The sequence below is a fragment of the Limulus polyphemus genome, unplaced genomic scaffold, assembly GCF_000517525.1.
Source record: "Limulus polyphemus unplaced genomic scaffold, Limulus_polyphemus-2.1.2 Scaffold4085, whole genome shotgun sequence".
Taxonomy (NCBI): Eukaryota; Metazoa; Arthropoda; class Merostomata; order Xiphosura; family Limulidae; genus Limulus; species Limulus polyphemus.
In genome coordinates this window covers 68,261-90,681 of record NW_013669695.1, presented here as the reverse complement: position 1 = coordinate 90,681, position 22,421 = coordinate 68,261, and the positions used below count along the sequence as shown (strand labels likewise).

General features: G+C 33.1%; 1 protein-coding gene across 2 annotated transcripts in view; it reads left to right on the top strand.

Annotated features, from left to right (window-relative positions):
* LOC106470558 (glycine receptor subunit alpha-2-like) overlaps nucleotides 1–17,452 on the top strand; it is a 26,074-nt gene extending 8,622 nt beyond the window's left edge. Inside the window, exons 4-8 of one of the 2 annotated variants that reach the window (XM_022399165.1) lie at nucleotides 6,745–6,827; nucleotides 7,114–7,248; nucleotides 9,816–10,189; nucleotides 13,546–13,581; nucleotides 16,448–17,452. In XM_022399165.1, the coding sequence (XP_022254873.1) occupies nucleotides 6,745–6,827; nucleotides 7,114–7,248; nucleotides 9,816–10,189; nucleotides 13,546–13,581; nucleotides 16,448–16,618 (799 nt within the window). In that variant the 3' untranslated portion in view covers nucleotides 16,619–17,452. The remainder of the gene's footprint in view (nucleotides 1–6,744; nucleotides 6,828–7,113; nucleotides 7,249–9,815; nucleotides 10,190–13,545; nucleotides 13,582–16,447) is intronic. The other variant, XM_022399166.1, reaches the window with a different exon arrangement.
* Nucleotides 17,453–22,421: the final 4,969 nt, after the last annotated feature.

The following is a 22,421-nucleotide window of genomic DNA, read 5'->3' as shown; positions in this document are numbered from 1 at the left end:
AAACCAAACCTCAAAATCCGATAATTAAAGTTAGGCTTTACTCTCCAAAGCTCTCGTCTTATAATACTTGATATTATCGTTTTTTTATGATTTTGTTTGATTAGAGCAGTTTTTATAAAGGATAAGTTTTTAATTTTTTTAAATACTCAACATAAGCTAAATCCTATTGCCGAGACAATTAACAGATCGTATTTATTTGTCCGGCATAGCCAGGTGGTTAGGGCGCTCGACTCGCAATCTGAGGGTCGCGGGTTCGAATCCCCGTTACACCAAACATGCTAGCCCTTTCAGCCGTGGGGGCTTTATAATGTGACGGTCAATCCCACTATTCGTTGGTAGCCCAAGAGTTGGCGGTGGGTGGTGATGACTAGCTGCCTTCGCTCTAGTCTTACACTGCTAAATTAGGGACGGCTAGCGCAGATAGCCCTCGTGTAGCTTTGCGCGAAATTCAAAAACAATCGTATTTATTCTCCCTTCTTAAATCATTAGTCAGCATCGTCAAACAACTAAATGCATTTGGTATTTTCAATCTGAAAGGCTTCTTATGAGACGCTTTGACTAGGTGCTAGATCAGAGACACCAAAGATTCAAGTATATTCATTCCTAGTTTAGAACCATTGATAAGAAGGAGGGCAACCAGTCAACAACACTGCCAACGGTATAGAGGGATTGGCTGCCATTGTCATGACGTCTTCATAGCTAATGATGCAGAGTACTGACCTCCTGTCTCTATTTCGACAAACTAACAACTAGGTCTTTAAATTAGTAAAACATTTTAATCTCATATCGTGCTAGTGACTGATTTTAATGCGTTTTAACAAAACTTGAACTTAATAGTTTGTTAATTATATTTTTTTTGTTTTAGAATAATAATAACTGAAATTCTTATCTTTCTTATTTTTCATTAAAACTGTCAAATATTTCCGATACGAAATGTCTGTAGACATGTTGAAGCGATAAATGAAAATAGTGAAAAATAATAAAGCGAGAAACTATCGAAAGTTTAGCATTAAGTGGTTGGAGTGATGATTAATACTCTAACATAATGGTGAATAAACAGTGGTTTTTTTCTGTTAAAAACCATAAAACGTAGCACTGTTCTAGGATATGACTCTGTGATGGTTTTAGGATATAAGGCCAGTTACTTCTTTCCAAGATAGCCGCCAATATGTTGTTATTGCCTTGTGGGCTTTAATTCTGATGAATGAGTAAACATTTTAATGGATACACGTAATCCTCAAAGCAGCAGACACTTTGCCTTGAACCAAATATTATATTTACAAAATGGCTGTCATTTCCAAGATGGCCGCTGGGAAGGTTACATTCCTAAATTTCATATGCTGTTATAGTTTCATGGACCTGGACTTTATATTTCAATACACACTTTTAGTCCGTAAGTGAAAGAAACGTTGCCTTAAAGCATATATTAATATATATGCATCTCCAAAATGGTTGCCTTTTCTAGTTTAGCTGCCAAAGTATTAATATCTTGAGATTGTACCCATAATAGTATGGAACCATAGCGATGCGTACGAAATTTTCTAGATTAAATAAATAATATTTATTGTAATAAGAATTTATTAATATTAATCTATATTTGCATGTACTGTTGCACACGTTACTGATAGCTGGGATGGGTTTAATAACAACGTTTTCAAGATGTCTGACAAACAACCAAAATATGCAGATGCTTCTGAAGTATCTTATAATTGTCTTTGTTGTTGAATTAAACCAGTTCAATCTTTCTGTATATATAGAGGAAATATTTTAATGTGGTCATTTCTCTGTGCTGCACTGCCTTCTTGACAGTTTATTGATGAATATTTATAACTGCGATAACAGCCTTCTCCACAATTGCACAAGGCAGATCAAATCATCTCAGATTTAACACATCTGTAATGTTCTCTAAATACTTTGTCAGCTTGATAGTTGCACTTCTGTATTTGATGGTAGAACCTAGATGTCTCTAGTAGGATGGTCGAAGTAGTTCAAGGAATTGTGTGGTTGTCTTCACCCAGCCCCCACCTACTTCGACAAGGTAAGTAAGGGTCTGGCAATAATGAGTGTGCCCAATAATATTCAGCCTAGTGTGATACTCTCTTGGTGTGCTGAAACAAAGCTACAGGCGTGGGTGGAACGGTGTTAATATATGTCCCTTTCTTTGTAAATATTTTTTTGCGTTCCTCATCGACGTCCTCCGATGGGACAACGGTAAGTCTACGGACTTACAACGCTAAAATCCGGTGTTCGATTCCCCGCGATGGACAAAGCAGATAATCCATTGTGGCTTTGCTCCGACACAAACCAAAAAGATCTCTAAGGCTGTCATCACGGCGTCCACTGCTTATTCTGTCGGAACATGACAAAGGATTTCCAACGCATCTTCCATGTCTCCCTCTGAGAAGTGAGGCGTCTGATTACAACCATTAAGTGGGAGATACGTGGATTTCTCATCGACTGTGGTATTTAATGTGCTGATACGTATCTGAAATGTTTTCCTTCCAGTAGCTACCCATAGTTTAGAAATGTCAAAGTGTTTGTCACATAAGAACTGCAAGAAACGACATCAGTCTCAACAGCCCGCACTATAACTGTCCTTTCATACCAAAATGTGCGTTATTTGCATGATTTTTAGGTGACGGACATCATACTTGAAATGTATCGATGGTTGTACTCTAATAAGTATATTTGTTGTTAAGCGCAAAGCTACACAATAGGTTATCTGTGTTGTGCCGATCACATGTATCGAAACCCGGTTTTTAGCACCATAAGCCCAGAGACTTACCGCAAAGTCACTAGGGAGCATTCTAAGAAGGATATAAATAAATTTTTTTCTAAAATCTACGTAAATATGAAATCACTTTATTGGTTATAGCATTAATATCGTATTCAAAAAATGCCATTTGGTGATCATGTTTGAAATAGCAGCCATTTTGAAAAAAAAATTAATGGCCTCTTTTTCCGTAACTGGTCAGTATGGCAACATCTTTACCTGTGCCAAATTTCGTGCTTTTAGCACAAAATTCACGATTCGTTTGTTTTCATGCACTATTCTGCTGGACTATAACATAGTTTCATAAATTAAAGTATTATCATACACTAACAAATCATATTTTCTTAGCTTTTATCTAGCGATAATTAATGTAATATGTACCACTATCTGTTGTATCTAATACACTATGCTAAAACGTATCATAATAAAATGGCGGATATTAATGAATAGCGAACTCAAATCTATTAGGGTTAATACGAAAAAACTCTGTCTTTATAAATACTTATTGGAAATATATATATATATATATTTAAGGAACAATCACATGGTGATTGTAGATTGTTAAAATTATAACCATTTGTTTAACGACTTCTATATGTTTTTGAGCTTGCTATATAATTATTTAGCTGAAAATCTTATTTAAATTGTTTGAAGCAAATATATACTCTATATAACGTTTGAACACTATTATAGTAGCTCAGCAGGACTGTGATGGGATGTGTATTAGACAGTTTTAAAATCCTACAAAACAAAATCACACGCTGACAGCCGCCGTTAGCTCCAGATGCAGTTACTGACAGAGAGCGTGTAAGCACGCTAGTTTTTGTTTTTTTTCAGACAGCCACATTGATTATATTATGATTACGTTTTGCTTCGAAAATGCTTTTGTATTTCATTATAAAATGTTGTTCCCAAAAGCAACATTTTTAAGCATATCTATGGTTTGATTATAAATTATACGAATTATATATACATATATATATATGTACACATAAGTTAACATTTGTGGATATAGCGCTAAAACAAGGACAATCAGTTCAAATTCTACGACTTAGATACCCATCAATCAAAGTAACACGTTGTGATTATACTTGTGATGACTGACAATCAATTTAATAATCAAATTTGAACGCTATTACTTATCTATTAAGCATATGCCCACTTCGTTCCTTTTTGGTTGCAGTTATCAGAGTAAGCATGGTAAAATACACCAATAAATTGCCCATTACATCTGTTAATTATGAAGAAAAACAACAACAGAAATATATTCTAGGCACTGTTCTGATAAATTTATATCTTTAACAGTGCTGTAGTATCAACTTGTTAGTACCTTTAAAATTTTTATTTACGACATTCTGAATGACGGATTAAGGGTGGCTGAGCCCCGAGCGGTAGAAGAAAAGCCCCCTCCCGCTTCCCATCATAGATATATTGATTTCTAGCGAACTGGGTCAACTTCACTGTCAAAATCACAATTAAGTCATATACATGTGAAAACATTTTACTGATATACATAGCCTTGTAAAACTGGAAACAATATAGACAAACAAATTTTATTCACTCATGAGTTATCGTGAAGACACCTTTATTAGAACCTGCATGTATCTGTATAAAAGTAGAATGGTATTGTTTTGGCTTTATTATAACTGAACTCGTGAATGAGTTTAGAAAAATCTAGCTTTCGAGGTGTTATATTTTATGTTCAATATAAACAGACTGTTTAGTTGGCTTTGTCCTATTCTATTCTTGAGCTTATTTTTTATTTGTTTCAATTTCGAAAACGATCGCTCCCTACTGTAGTTTGATACCATCATGAACAAGTATATTTTCAGCACTATCTCAACATCAGGAAATGTTTGGATAAGGGCGAGTCTATAGAACATTATTAACTCCACTGATTCTGTTGGTTCAGATTGTGTGAACGAATGTCGAAGCTCTGGAATTGTCAATGTGGAAAACTGGATCAATTCATTTTATATCCTGGTTTCGACATCGTTTGGAAAAGAACGAACAAGGCATTTATTTTGCGACTTGGCTGATTTCTTGACATGAAAGAGATGATAATTTGGAAAGGAGTCCAAATTTGGTGGTAACATTCTTATGTGCACCAAAACGGTATTTCAATGCAGTGACAAGTTGGTCGGCCGCATCGAAAAATTCATTCTGAATTTATACTTGGGTGGTTGTATGGTATCCTCTGCATCTCCATCATCATAGCGACGGTGTCACACCCGTATGCGTATCTGAACTGAACTATACTCACTATGACCAAATAGTTCAGCACCTCTATCTTCGAATTCGTCAAACCTTCTTCTTTGATCTTCATTTTTTTAAGTTATTTAAAGTTAAATTAGGTAAAATAAATGATAATACAGTAGAAACTTTTCACGAGGTACGCTTGCAAGTAGCTCCTGTATAGTGTATTTGGAAAGCTAACATGAGCTGCAGTTCGCCAGTAATTTATGATTTATATTGGTTCCAACAGTGGTTTAGACACGGTTCAAAGTGCAATAAAATTTCAGTATAAATAGATGTATACTGTTACGTGTTTATAACTATTTAGGATAAACATATGTAGTTTCTCGCTACAATTTGAAGTCATTCTAGAAAGAAAAAAAGATAGTAATTCAATGTACTTCTTTTTTTATGATTACGAAGTCGGTCAAATTGACCAGCCCTGTATAGAATTAGGTTAGAGGAAATAACGAATAAAATATGAATCTTTAGTTATAAAAAATGTCTAAAATTTATTTAGGAGGTTTTAAATATTATACAATTGTAATTTGAAACTTTTGAGACGAAGAAAAGTATTTTAAATCTTAATATAAATATCACTTTGCACTCGGACAAGTAAAAAAAGACTGTATTTATTCATGGACAAATTTTTAATAAAAATACTTCATTAAAAAACTGTACAAACAAATTGTAATGTTTACGAAACGTCTGCCAAATTTTGTGAAGATACACATACTGTGTTAAAAGTTATTGTATCAAAAAATGTACTAGTACAAAATGGTCACGTGGTCGGTCCCTTGGACCGAGCCGGTATTGAGAGAGTTAATATTATAAATATTTAACAAATGAAACATCAGATCAATCATATACAAACTTAGAGAGCCCCAGTGACTCAGCGATAAGTCTGAAGTTTTATAAAGCTAAAAATCAGGTTTCGATACTCATGGTGGGTACGGCACAGATAGACCATTATGTAGCTTTGTGCTTAATAATAAAATAAAACAAACATAGAATATTTTCCCAAGCAAGTCCGTCTCAGTCATAATGTAGATAAAAAAATGATTGTAATTCAATGATGGTTACTCTTCTGAATGATTTAATAAGGATATAAAGTGGGGTACTAAAAAAATTCGGCATGTACTAAAAGCTCTTGTTATAGCAGACTGAACACAATATGTTCATTAGCTAATCAGAAAAGCTTTGATTTGATTTGATTTTGAAAATAAATTTTTCCTGGACGTTCTTAGAATTTAATTAACGACCTTTGACACTTGGACGATGTTGTTAAGCAGGACTAAAAAGTTCCTAAGCTAAAGCAAAAATTTAGTACTTCCGTTTAATTGAACTCATTCATTCTTGCATCCATGACTTAAGAGATGTCCTCCCAAAAAAATCTTTCGGTTGAGAAAAGTGTTTTTCGTGATTTTGAAGTTAACTTGGTCGAAGTGTAGGTATGCAACTTTAAACTTCTGAAAGTTCTGTTGTTGTTTGTAGTTAAACACAAAGCTACACATCTTCTATTAAAGCATTCAGCACTTGAGAGGCATGTGTCCTTCAAGTAAGCATTAATTACGGAATTTTCGGGCCCCCCAGTGGCACAGCGGAATGTCTGCGGACTTATACCGCTACAAACCGAGTTTCGATAACTGTGGTGGGCAGAATACAGATAGCATACAGTAAACAATTAAATGATATTATTTTAACAGTAAACAATTAAATGATATTATATTACACAGACTGAAATTGACGTTCTCATGCATGATGGATCTTTATCGATATCCACTGGACTCGCAAGTTTGTACCATCGAATTGGCTTCATGTAAGTTATTTCGTCTTAACACTCAATATTTTTCGAATGTATATGAAATATAAATACAGTATTAAATACGCTTACTAATATATCTAAATATCCCAGAGTCAGTGATATATATATATATGTATCCAAAGTATAGCAATCTGTTAAAAATTGAAACATTAAGAAATCCTTCTTATCAAATCCTATATGAAAGATCTAGCTCTTTATAGCTAATGTGACTTTTTTATATTTATTGAGATCAATGCTCCACTTTGTTTTATTAAAAAAGTCTTTGGGGGGAATTTTTCAGTTTCCAAGACAACTGAAGAACTAAACTTGACCTGGTCCGAGGAAAAACCTGTCAACCTTTACGAAAATCTCAAACTTCCTCAGTTCGAAATCACCGACATGAATACGTCAGTGTGCAATGAAAAGTTCCACATCGGTAACTTACAAGTTAAATATTCTTATAAGTTTATTTCCTAATCAAAGACATTCCAAAATTATACTAGAGCGTCGATTCAATAACATCATCTTATGAACATGAACCATACTGACTTGATAAAAAGTCTGTTATAAAATTACCATTTGTAGAATTGAGGAAAAATAAGACAATTGTACGTTTCACAAGTATTTCATTTATTACGACCATGGTTTCGCCAGTAAAGACATCGAAACCATGATCGTAATAAATGATGTATTTGTGAAACGTACAATTGTTTTGTTTTTGTTCTTAATTCTGTAATTAATTGTCCACCGGTGGGACAGCGGTAAGTCATCGGCTTTACAATGCTAAAATCAGGGGTTAGGCTCCCTCTGGCAGATAGTCAGATGTGACTTTGCTATAAAAAAATACACATAAATACACAATTATGGAGTTTCGCCAATACCGACAGTTTCAGTTATATATATATAACATCATTTTTTTATAATAGAAATAATGAAAATTGTGTGTTAGATTTGGGAACCATGTGTATTTTAAAGTTTGGGAAGGTGTTCAACATAACTTCAGGTTAATATAGGGTTTCAGGTTTATTATAATACCTACATATGATTGTGTTAACCCTAGAAATTTCAAACTTTTTTCCAAAGTTGGCAGATCTTTTTCCATGTCTAATAAAATAAATTGAATCTCAATCTTTGGCCACCCCCACCCCCAGTGGCACAGCGGTATGTCTGCGGACTTACAACGCTAGAATCTGGGTTTCGATACCCATGGTGGGCAGAGCACAGATAACCCATTGTGTAGCTTTGTGCTTAATTACAAACAAACAAACTCAATCCTTGCTTTTCAGTAGCACAAGTCAATGTTTAACAGCAGCAGAGAAATATCAAAGTCCTTACTCATACAAATCAGATCCCCCCCGGATGACTAGTGGTAAGTCTGAGGGCTTATAACGCTAAAAATCGGGTTTCGATAGCCGCAGTGGTCAGAGCATAGATAACCTATTGTATACTTCGTGCTGAACAACAAACTAACTTCCAAAATAAATGATAATATAGTATTTTCACTAAACCACCCCAAAATACATATACACACACACATAAATATACATATATATATATATATATATACACACATGTACTAAATTAATACTTTCACATCATTTGCTTAGAAAAAAATTGTTCAATTTTAATCACGGCGATCATTGGCTGCGCTCAGATCTATTTCATCTACAGAGTTCTCAGATACAAGAACATAAATTATTCAACTTTTCTACTTTTACGTGTATTTTACAGTCGCTTAACATCCTTCTAAAGTTGTTCTGTCAGTGGATATGTGGAATTTTATTTTCATAGTAAATCTTAACATTTTATTTAAATCAGTCATTGTAGTAAATTGTAATACATTTATTCTCATGATATTAAATTGTAAGGTTGGTTTAGTTCTCTTAAGGTTGGACAGCGGTAAGTCTAAGGACTTACAACGCTATAATCCGGTGGACACAGCAGATAGCCAGCCCACTGTGGCTTTGTACTGAGAAACAAACAATTCTCCTAAGAACATAGCAAAATACTCATCTTAGTTCTCTCGCTGTTAAGCCTTTTTTATTTTTATTTTCTAAGTTGTGACATAGGAAGACAACGACAATAAGGTGGATAAGTATTTTCTTGTTTTTATTTACGTGTATTTACTCAATTCGAGCGACTAGGATAACAAGAAATCCCTTTTCTGGATAAATATTTATTTCTTAATAGATGACATAAAAACCATAAAAAGCAGATCGATTATCTAAGGATTTACTTTGTATTTTACGGCGTTCCTTTATTGCTTGTAAGGTTTGTATGCTTTTTTTTTTCTTGTAAACTGCTCATTGGGCAATTATGACACGTGACTTGTAGCGTGATGGCACAGTTTAATAAACGTTAACACGATTGATTTGTTGGTTTTAGATTTTTCGCACAAGACTATGTGGAAAAAAAAGCGTTCCTGATTTTAAGCCTGTAGAATAGAGGGAAGGAAGCTTCTCAACAATACATATTACAAAATATTTCACTACTGTTTTCTAACCGAAAAGTAGGACTTAACCATCACTCATATAGCGCATAAATATTTTTGAAACAACGGGAGGACGCGGACAGTGAACCTTCGAGTTCACAGTTCGGGACATACTAGTCTTTAGGTCATGTCCAGCCCGAGTTAAAAATAAGTATTACATAATGACAAATCGTATCTAAATGAGATACCAATTATTACATAGCAAAACTTATATATGTAATATACTTCTAACAAACCAACACCGCAACAGATGTGTTTTTGTTTGTTTGAAAATAAGCACAAAGCTACACAATGGGCTATCTGTGCTCTGCCCACCAGGGGTATCGAAACCCGGTTTCTAGTGTTGTAAGTCCGCAGTGTTGTAAGACATATAACAGATTATTTAGTGTTAAACAGAACAAATTATTTCCAAATTTGTAAAAGAAAAAGGTTTAAAAAAGAATTGAATAGATAATAAGTTCTTCAAACTGTTAATATCTTGTATTTTTATTGTTTTACAAATGATGTTGCAGGTGAGTACAGCTGCTTAAAGGCTGAGTTTTATCTACAAAGATCAATCGGATATCACCTGGTACAATCTTACCTTCCCACAGTCTTAATCGTTGTCATTTCTTGGGTGTCCTTTTGGCTAAACGTCGAGGCAATTCCTGCCAGAATAACCCTTGGCGTCACTACTCTGCTGACTATTTCCTCAAAGGGTTCTGGTATCCAGAATAACTTGCCTCCTGTTTCGTACGTGAAGGCGATGGATGTTTGGATGGGGGCGTGTACTACCTTCGTCTTCGCTGCTCTTCTGGAGTTCATCATTGTCAACTATCTCTGGAGAAAACGCATAGAAAGTTCGTCTTCTGTTGCTACAGATGCGAGCCAGATCTCTCTAAAACTGGTAAATGAGTATTTTTGTTTTGATCAGTGTACTAATTTAATTTTAATGCCACATTCTTGTCATTATTGCTAAATTTCCATTACATTTTATGCAACCTGTTACAAATACAATGAATACGATTGTCTTCAGATTGGGTTTATATCTATTCGATTTTAGGAATCCAAAGAGGAAGTTAAATATTAAACACATATACTCCTACTTTAGGTGAAGATACTAAATACAGCAGTTACTTTTGTTTATTAGCCTTATAAATACTTTATTGTTGCAACTTGAAACATTGATTTTTTTTTTGTTCTGTTTAGAAAGTTATAAGTTTGATAAACAACTGAAAGTTAAGTCCTCTGTGATAGAAAATAACACAGGAAGAGAGTTCTTGTTCTTGGAAATACCGAATGTGGGACTTAGTTTGATAATGTTAACTTTATTTACAAATAAATAATGTAAAATAAAGGTCACTAGTGGACAAGTATGAGGGAGAAAAATTGTTTCAACGTGACACAAATCACTCAGCCAAACATGTTATTTCTTAATTAACTTTTTTTTGTCACCGTTTACCTTAACGGACTTTAAATCTTCTTCTATAATATATGAAGATTTATTTGCTGAGATAAAGTCCAGTATTTGGTATGAAGTTACCTCATAAGTTCATAGAGTCCAATTAACTCAAATTATATCGGTGCTATGAAAACATTTGGAGCAGAAAGCGTAAGCAGTGACATATATATATCCTTCAAAACTTGCTGAATGTATCTTTTTTTTAAAGTTGAAAGGTTAAAATGTTCACTCACGAATATACAAGGCTGTAGAAAAACTTTCCATTAAATATAGTCTTATCAAACTCCTGGTTTTACATTAATGTCTTCTTGCAAAGCAATAATTCCAAAACAGTGGCAAATTACATGAAAAACGTTTTATAATTTGATCATTCACAGTACAAAATTTTGGGCATAAACACTAATCTTCAGCTGACAGTCCACCTCAGTGCAATGAAAGTTCGAATGTCTGAGAGTCTTTATGGTGTTATAGCATCTAGCAAGTTTGAGGTCGAACGCGACGGTCTGTATAAAACTCCCAGATCCTTACAAACCAGAGTGATCCAACCCCAGCTCTTGTCAAAGCAATGAAAAAATTGTCGTTAACAACTGAAGGTGCAGTTTGCACATAGAAGTTATTATGTTCTATTGGATGTTATGACAAAACATAAAATGGTAAACCATAGAAGTTATGATGTTCTATTGGATGTTATGACAAAACATAAAATGGTAAACCATAGAAGTTATTATGTTCTATTGGATGCTATGAAAAAACATAAAATGGTAAATCATAGAAGTTATGATGTCCTATTGGATGCTATGACAAAACATAAAATGGTAAACCATAGAAGTTATTATGTTCTATTGGATGCTATGAAAAAACATAAAATGGTAAATCATAGAAGTTATGATGTCCTATTGGATGCTATGACAAAACATAAAATGGTAAACCATAAAAGTTATTATGTTCTATTGGATGCTATGAAAAAACATAAAATGCTAAATCGTAGTAGTTATGATGCCCTATGGTTTACCATTTTATGTTTTATCATAGTATCCGATATTTACCATTTTATGTTTTGTCATAGCATCCAATAGAACATAATAACTTCTATGGTTTACCATTTTATGTTTTGTCATAACATCCAATAGAACATCATAACTTCTATGGTTTACCATTTTATGTTTTGTCATACATCCAATAGAACATCATAACTTCTATGGTTTACCATTTTATGTTTTGTCATAGCATCCAATAGGACATCATAACTTCCCATAAAAGTTATGATGTCCTATCGGATGCTATGACAAAACATAAAATGGTAAATTGTTGTTTATTTCACTTATTCTACGGTAAGTCATTCATTTAGGAAAAGCATAATGTAAGTGTTGCTATGTTTAGTCGGAGCAAAATAAATATATTAATTTAAATAACTAGAGTTTAAAAGCAGGTATAAGAATTAAACACAATTATATTGGTCGTGTTAAAATTAAGGCATAAACAATGCCTTTCTTTCATTTATATTTGTATAAATATTGAGCTATTTCTTGCATTATATGATTCAAGCTATAAAGTATCTACAGTTTGGACATTTTAAGTTAACAAGAAATACAGTCTTTTCCAGGAATATCTAATTGTAAGACAGTGTATGGATAGGCATGTATGCAAGCCGTAAAATCAAACTATACTGTATTACGTGTGGTTAATGTGATGCGTAAGATATAAATATTTAATGTTTGAATGTTTTGTGTTAATACGAAAAATACTCTTCTAAAGAGGTTGTAACTTAAAGTAATATATGTATAATTGCATAAGAAAGTCATAAAGTACGAAATACAAATACACATAAACTGTAATGCAGTGTAATATTATGTTAAATATTGATTTTACATATTCAAAAGCAATATTTACTATTGTTATTGAAACGAAACTATAAGGATACTCTTAATAGTAATGTAAAAACTAATATCGTGTTAAATAGTTTAGAGATTTCGTATAACATGACACAAATTGACATTGATAATTCACTCATCTGGTGATTCGCTTGTAAAAAACATAACAAACAACTGACCACGCCCCATAGAGTATCTCAGTGGTCACCTCTAGTAGCAAATTTTGGAACTACCTGCATCCTAGTAATGCAACTTGAAAGTATTCGCACCTGGTGGCACATTTTGAAACTATCTGAGATTTTATGTAAATATTACGTCACGTGACTTCCCGATCTCAAAGGATACTTAGCACAGATTAGAACTCTTTCATCGTTAATCTCTTCACACTTATCCCCACCCACCCACCGAGGCTGCTTTGAAGGGTAAAACAGGAGGGTTAATTGTGACGTGAAAAATTGTTTGTTTTATAGAATGTGTGTGCGTTTTATGAGGATACCTTCTAGCGTTCCAACGACTTTAAAAATATAAATTCAACCAGTCATGACAAATATATATATATATATGTATGTCCTTACTTTTGCTTTTTGTTCTCAGTATGTTTCTATAGTCGTTATTTAATGAAAAGGTTTCAATCATCTAATACGCTCTGCAAGTTTTAATAAATATGCCGAAAACAAACCTGTTTATTAATTTAATTCAAATCAATTCACGGTAAAATAGCTCAATAAAGCTATAATTTCAAAAAGTATTCTGCGTTTTTGAATGTGGTAAATGACAGAAACTTGATATAAATACCAATCATTTTTTCAACGTACAATAAGGAAGAGATAAAAGCAATAAATGTCAAAGAGCGATAAATTAGTATTTCATTTTACTAGTGGTGAAAAGCTTTGAAATGTATCAACAAATTGAGTTCTTTCTTGTTCATAGATTTCTAGCTCTACAGACTGCAACGGGGACTCGAAGGTAGGAATGAACTGATCTTTATATAACTTTTTCTCAATATATGTTCATGTATTCAAAGTTATCAGCTCTACTCATTCTGTTGCGTTATTATTTTTTCTAAAGATGATAGTAAGTAATTGTGTAAGGCCCTGGTTACGTCAGAATATCTCCACCGCTACTTGAAATCTTCTCTAAATACAATACGTTAACTTTTCTTAATCTTATAGGAATTTATAATCAACATTTCTTTGTTAAATTTCAAATTACTGTGTAATAACGGAGGTTCCATTTATCCCCGTAAGAACGCGAACACTTGAAGGAAAGGGGTATTTAATTTAGGCTATTATCAGCCTCGAACAATCTTCTTTGGACAGCTTCAGATGTTCTACTTATTTAGTGTATCATTGAATTGAAAACTTTTTGTTTTAAATGAACTATGAGAAACTAGATGTATTTTGGGTATTTCAGTAAAACTAGTTGAAAAACCAAGGATTTCAAGCTGTACCAATTAAGTAAAACTACAAACAAAAATTCTTTATTAATATTACTTTTAATTATTTTAGTTCGCAATTTACACCTCACGTCTTGTTTCCAGCAATACCTGATTTTTTTTGTTTTCGATTTTTGTTTCCAGAACTAAAAATTAAGTCTTCACGAACAATTAAAAAAAACTATTAGAAAGGAAAACTGAGTATTACTGTGAATTTAACTCTATTTTCAAGACGAACGATGAAAGTTATCGGGAATTGGGATTAATCTCGAAGGACTTATGAAAAGTGATTCAAACTTTATAGTAATTCGACTTTTTTTCCTATAGACCATACAGATAAGATTGAACGTATATAAGCTTGTAACCACAGGAGGAAGTAGTAAACAAAGTGCGTTTAACCACAGGAGGAAGTAGTAAACAAAGTGCGTTTAACCACAGGAGGACCTAATAGTAAACAAAGTGCATTTGTAACCACAGGAAGAAGTAGTAAACAAAGTGCGTTTGTAACTACAGGAGGACCTAATAGTAAACAAAGTGCATTTGTAACCACAGGAGGACCTAATAGTGAACAAAGTGCATTTGTAACCACAGGAAGAAGTAGTAAACAAAGTGCATTTGTAACCACAGGAGGACCCAATAGTAAACAAAGTGCGTTTGTAACCACAGGAGGAAGTAGTAAACAAAGTGCGTTACACATCTTAATATTGAAGATTTTTTGGAGCTTTGAGAGGCTTGCTATTAAAAAGTAACTATAAGTAGAACCATATTTGTACAAAATCAGTACAGTGGAAGGTTAACACTGAACAGCATATGCACATCATAAAAATATCTATATTCTTTTTTAGCTGGGCATTTTAATTCGGTGCAAATAAGTTTATATTTAAAATGTTATTGCTGGATTTGTCATTTGAAGAGTTGTTCTTCCTATTATTAGTGAATTTAACTAACCTGAACAAAATCCGTGTTCGAAAAATTTGGCCACATCTTCGAGCGATTCAACGAATATTTCGATTGAAAAAAAAAACAATTAGAACATGTTTACGAAAAAACAACAACAACAAAAGAATTATGAAGAAATTAGTGCTGAGAAAAAAACACTCCAGTTGATTAATTAAAAGTGTGTCATTAAATATCTAATTAGTGATATTTAAAAGTTAAAAACCAATATATTTGGAGATTTTTATATTTTTTCGTCTCAGTGAAGAGTTTTCGTCGGATGGAAAGACATTGACTCAGATTCGTTGTATTTCGAAAATGTATAGAACCAATATATGAACATATACGAATATCCACACTTTATACTTTCATGTTAGCAAAAGAGACAGCTGACAATCTAGTCAATCTACAATAGAGGTTTTTTTTTTTAAAGTAGTAACACCATTTTTAAAATGTGTCCATTCTTCCCCTCTGGTGTTAAATAACTGCTCCTAAGCTGAATGATTAACTTGTAACTTCTTATACAGGTGATCTGTGTTATCTAAACATATTTAAGCTTTAATTACACGTCAACTGTCAACCAACAGGAAGAAAATGTGACTTAACTGACATTCAAAGAGAATCGATTCTATAAAAGCTAGGTTATTAGGAGCTTTAATTACCCAAATTTTACAACGTCTTAGCTAGGGAAGAGGAATAATATGTTACAACATGGCGATTATCCAATAAGGATCATCAAGTAAATGTAGGCGTGACTGAAAATCATCATGAGTGAACGGTACTTCCTTGCTTTATACCTAATTGTGTTCTCAACGAATAGAGTTTAATTCCAGAGCAAACTTTTCAGGAACATATGGATACTCTACTATAAAGAAATGAAGCAGCTCTAACAGCCAAGGTGTTCACATGTTATTAAGTCACTTCCAGTGGATGTTTCCATTTTTTGTCCAATTCCTGTATATTATGTGACTGTGTCTCTTGACCTTAGAGTTAAATAAGTAACAGTGAGATACGAATATTTCACTATGTGCTGCTATTTTGTTTGAAAATCACAGTAAGCAATTCCTATGAAAAAAAAAACAGGTTATTATCAAAAGCAAAACTATATAAAACACCTATTATACTGAAAAAAAAACACCTATTGTACTAAAATTACTCTTGAAAACCTGCGAAGGTAAACAAGCTGTTCCATTCCTCCTTTCTGAGAAGCTGCTACCTCTTCTTTCTATATTTGCAGCTATTGTTAGGCTAATTTGGTTGTAAGCAACAGAACCAGGTACTCTAAATACTGATAAGGCTGTCTATCGAATAAAGTCAGGTCAGATTAGAATTAATGAACTTTAATCAAATATATCATATTCTTGAGCAAGGAAGCAAATTATGCTAGTATAATAATAGGTAGGCAAGCAACGATTACAAAAATAGATTAATCATTAAGTACGCTTTGTTATTTACCTTTAGAACGTCATTAAGTCCAGCGAACCTAATGGACCAGAAGACGAAAATATCGAATTCCATACTGTTACTCCAGGCAAGCTGCGTGCCAAGAAAATTGACCGGTTGTGTCGGATTGCTTTTCCTTGTGCTTTCCTGGTCTTTTGTGTCGTTTACTGGCCGTACTACTTAATGTAACAACCAGTGATCACACTTCGTCTTTAATTCCTCTTATAGTTTGTATTTAATTAGGTCAGAATTCCTCTGTTATTGGTTAGATAAGCCTATTTTCTAATTAACATAATGTTTTATCTACTGTAGGTAACGTTTTTGCTCTAATTACTTATCGTATCTATCTCTTAAGGTAAACTCAATATATATATACTTTGTATGCCTATAATATATCTGTGCATTTCTGATCATTTCTGGAAATAATGTTTGTACAGATGTAGTAAAATAAGAGTAGCAGATGTATTTAAGGTAAGAGTGAATTATTATTATACATTATCAAATATCTTGTACATCAGTATCTTCTACAGTTCAAAAGTGTATTGCTATTCAGCTAACTTTACGTATATAAGATATTATATTCCTCATTTTTAGGGTATCTGTTCACTTATGTACCTTTATATGCGTCTTTGTGTGTATATATATATATATAGTGGAGTTAACAAACATGGTGCAGATTAAAAATGATCTATTTACGATAAGAATAACTAGAGAAATGTTCAATTCGTTTTATAATGTAAGCGATCTTGTCAAAAGTGGATTCTTCAGGCATTAATTTGGTTCTAAATATGACCTCATTGACGGAGTTACAAATCTAAACAAGAAGGAATCATCAATAGCCGCCGCACTTGAAAGTTTTTTCATGCAGGATTACAGTAACTTAATCTATGATACCTTTGTTTTCCTTTTTATTAGTTATATTTTTGTGCGCCAGCAATACCTAGTGTGGGATGCACGTATACCAGATTGGATTTTATTACTCATCAGGATCTCTCCTAGTCACAGGATCTCTCAAATTGAAATTCTTTTGTTTTTTCAAGTACAAACTTTTAGCTCATAGCTCCGTCATCTCTTGGCCGATTTGGGATCTAATTACAGTTTTCAATTCAGGATGTCAAACCCTTTCGATTGAGGTCTCATAAATTAATTTATTCTAATCCTGCTTGATAGTTCTAACTATGACGCCATAGATGGAGTTACAACTAAAATTAAGAGACAAAACAGGCTGTATTTTAAGCCGCGGCATAGCGGCTCATAGTATGGCGCTGAGGTTCTTTTTTATTGTTGTTTTATTATCGTTTGACGAATCCACTTTGGAAGAAAGTGCTTACAATAAATAAAGAACTAATGCTTTTATGTAATCAATCTAAAGTAAGCTATTCCTATATACATGTATATCAATCGACCTACAGTCTATTTCTCAATTAATTATATGTCATTAATATTGAACAAAATACTTAAAAATGTCACATTTACTTGTCTGTTTGTCTCTGGCTATCATTCTGCCTTTACTTCTATATACGTGCTACATTTGTGTGCAATATATTAGAAGTAATTGTTTCGATATTTGCGGTTAATAAAGTCATTTGAGAAACATTTTTTCAGTAAGTCATTTAGCGACTAAAAACAAAACGTAGTGTTAAACTAATACATGTCAGTGTTAAACTTGTTTGTTTTGGAATTTCGCGCAAAGCTACACGAGGGCTATCTGCGCTAGCCGTCCCTAATTTAGCAGCTAGAGGGAAGGCAGCTAGTCATCACCACCAACCACCAACTCTTGGGCTACTCTTTTACCAACGAATAGTGGGATTGACCGTCACATTATAACGCCCCCACGGCTGAAAGGGCGAGCATGTTTGGTGGGATGCGGATTCGAACCCGCGACCATCAGATTGTGAGTCGAGCGCCTTATCCACCTGGCCATGCCGGGCCTCAGTGTTAAACTAATGTATATCAGTGTTAAATATGAAAGTAAAAGAATTAAAGGATCCCAATCGATTTTCAATAAACATTCACACTAATCTGACAGCATTATATAAATAATAGGCTGAATAGCGATCAAACGGTTATAAACGGCAATAAATAAAGAAAAAGAAAGAAAAGTTATTTTAGTTTCTATGCCGTGTTTATAATTATTAGCAGGTTTTCTGTGCCTATAAAAATTCAAGTACCGATAATGTGAAATTTAACTACATAACGCCTGAGAGGAACGTGTCAAAATAATAATTGTAATTATGTTTAAAAAAAGTTGCTTTATTGCTAATAGAAGAACTTGTATAATTAAATAAGTTACCTGAGTATTATTTAACTCTTTGAAAAATGTTGTCGTTTTGTTATTTTAACTGTTTTCCTTGATTCATTTATTTTTATAAACATGTTTAATACGCCTTTATTTCCTACATATTATGGATTTATTTTAAACACTTAATTTATTACGTATGTGGAAAATAATAATATATTGAGCAAATCTGATTTCAGTTAAGAAGGGACTAGCATTTAAATGCATGTGTTAATGATAAACGTCATTCCGTAGATTTTATGCGTAATGAATTTTATTTTGAAAGCAAAACGTAAGACTTAACACTTATTTGAATGGTGTATAAAATTAATTTTCGTTTCTATATTTTTGTGATGATATTATCCATTATAATGCTATGTTATAAGCTGCCATAAAATGCTGAAGAATACAACTTACCTGCCTTCTAAAATATTATCCCTAATCCCTGATAATGTCTCGTCAAAAATGAGTAAAATTAATACCTTTTTTTTGCAAATTTCCTTTAACAATCGAAATTTAAACAGTTGTGATAATCTTTTTCTTCGTTTTGTAATTATCCATAAACTTATATTCAAAGCGACTACTCACATAGATCAGAATTAAAATTAACCCAGTATTTAATAGCTGATTCAAGAATGGTTTAACCATTAATACGTAATGTCACGAATATCCTGTAATTACTAGAATGTATTGATTCTTCAATTGGGTACTCTTGGTGTTAACGATATTTTCAACCATAATCCAAATAATAACTCATGGGGTTCAACTGGGATTTAGGTTAATCTTAAATACATATAGTACGTTTGTTTGTTTGCTTGTTCATTTTAGAGCAAAGCTCCATTGAGATATCTGCTATTTATATATTTATAAATATATTTTAACTTTTAACAACAAAAATCCCTACTTTCTTGTTTTATATACAACTTCATCCCACACAAGAAATCTGTATTATTTGAAGATGATGAAAACCTTTAGTCCTAGTGAATGAATTACATAGATTTATGTATTCCAGTTTCCTGTGAGGTTGTTTTTTGTATTTTTTAAACTGTAGAATTTATTAGTAGGCAATCATAAGAAATCTTTTTTTTCCTAGAGATAGTTCAATTTTGTTTGTTTGAAGCGCACAGCATCACAATGGGCTACTTGCGCTGTGCCCACCGCAAAAATCGATTCCCGAATTTTAGAGTTAAACGCCCACAAGCTAACCGCTGAGCCACCGGATGGCATATGTAATGTAATTCGTAACATGGGTTCGACAGAATTTTTTATGAATTTTAGTATACACCTATTAACGTGCGTTATGTTTTGTTTTCACAATCAATCACACGAAATGTGAGGGCGAAGAAAACCTCCCCGTGGCTCATGGGTAATTCTGAGGGTTTATAACACTAAAAATCGAGTTTCGATACCTTCGGTGAGCAGAACATAGATAGCCCATTATGTAGCTTTGTGCTTAACAACACATCAAATCATTACTGTTTCTCCTCCCTCCGGTGGCTCAGTGGTAAGTTTGTGGGCATATGAGATTAAAAATCGGGTTTCAATCGTGATTGGCAGAGCATAGATAGCCCATTGTGTAGCTTCGCACTTAAAAACAAACAATCATTATTGATCATTGTTTTTTAAGAAATATTTATCTATCTCTTACTCGTAAAACACTGTTTCACAAGAAAAGCGTCACTGGCTGTTATCTATCAGCTATAAAAGATGGATGATTTACTTGGACTTATCTATCGGCTATTTCTTACTTACACCTTGTTTTCTATAGAAGAGCTTTAGTAGCCTATACTATTAGTAATATATCAGCAAGTAGCTTAACACGAGTGTGAAGAAACATACAAGCCACAAGCTTATGTAAAATTTTGTCTTCAATAATGTAATTGTATCTATAAAAGTTTTGTCAGTAAGTTTTAAAATTGTAATTCTACAGGAAAGGAGTTGAAACAATTAATTATGAAGATAACCGAGTGTTCAAGGTTAAAAAAAGACCTAGAAAATTAGAACTTTCAGAGTTTTTTTTAAATTTGATTCGAAGGTCAATAGGAATATATCTTAGACGCACAGTTACCCATACTGTTGAATAGCTTTTCCACAGAACTAGCTGTCAGAACCAAACCCCTTTTGATAGTATTGAAGTGTATAAGACAAATGACATAAACCACCCACATGTCTTATCCTTCCCAAGGTTTGAAGTTTGACTTTCAGGTTACTTGCTACCGATTTTAACAAATCACATACCTAGAGCATGATTAGATAAGGAGGGATTCTCGAGAGTTTTCGTTGAAAAGTCTTCATCCAACTCTGTAGAAAAGTTTGTCTGTGATGAAAATCAATTTTTGGCGATGGTCAATCGAATCTGTCGGTTCAATACAGCTGTCTAACAAATCTTTATTCTGGAGAAAAAACAACAACAAATGTGCTGTATGTCAAGATCATATGTTGCCTTATGAAATCACTAGGGTTCTTAACGTATACATCATATTTCTCCTTTATTTGTTTTGCTGTCGGAAGAAGAATATATTTCCCTTCCCCCCAGTGGCTCAGCGGTAATTCTGCGTGCTAATAATCGAGTTTCGATACTCGTGGTGGGCAGAGTGCAGATAGCTCATTGTGTAGCTTTGTGCTTATCAATCGACCAGCCAATATCTATTCACCTGGAATTGTTTTGATGCCTAATTTCGAAACTACGAGAATTACGAAGACACGTTCTTCACCACAAAAAGGATCTACTTCACATTACGTTCCAAAGTATTTCTCAATTACATTCAAATGAGAAACTCTTAAATATTTCAACTGGAATGACCGATTTGTTATTCGCACGCCATCTACGTATTTTTGACGCACTAAGATGTGTATAGAAACTACACAGGAACAGCTTTTGACAGTAAAGTTACTAAAACCTTTCTAAACAAAACTGTGACTTAGTAATTATTGCAAGTGATAAAATTGAAAGTGTTTTAATTGGGAATAACTAACTTGTTCTTCTCCATTGATACTCTTTCGTAGCAGCTCATAGTATCATAAGTTAATTAAAAAACAAAACTTCACATACAAAATCACTTTGTCTCGATCTAAACGAAATACTCTTGGCTCACAGTCACCCGGTGGGACAGCGGTAAGTTTACGGAGTTACAACACTAAAATCCGGGGTTCGGTTCCCTATAGTGGACATAGCAGATAGCCCAACGCTGCTTTGCTCTAACAAAACAAACTTACCTGACAAAATGTTGTTCCAAACAACGGTAATAAGAACAATCTTTTAGTAGAAATTGCATGAGAATAATTTGCATTATTTTTTTTCTCTTCTCGCTCGTTTTACTGAAAAAGTGAAAAAATTTGTAAATAAATCTTCAAGTGGCTGAAAATTACTTTAATATAATAAAACACTCATAACGTTTATTACTTAATATATGGTTGAATCTGATATTAACTTGGTATCTTTTAATGATACTTATATAAACTAATAAGTTTTATATCAGAATGAAATATTAAAACGCCCACGACATCCACAAATAAGGATTAAAAAAACTTCTATATAGAAATTTAAAGTGTAGATCCAAATTTAAAAATTCCAGCATCTACTGATAAAAATATGGCATGAAGTTAATGACATAATTAGCTATTGATAGATTTTTTTGCCACGTGATAAAACTGTTAATGTATAAAAAACATACAGGCGAGTGGCTGTATTTAGTCATTAGTTCTTAATTACCA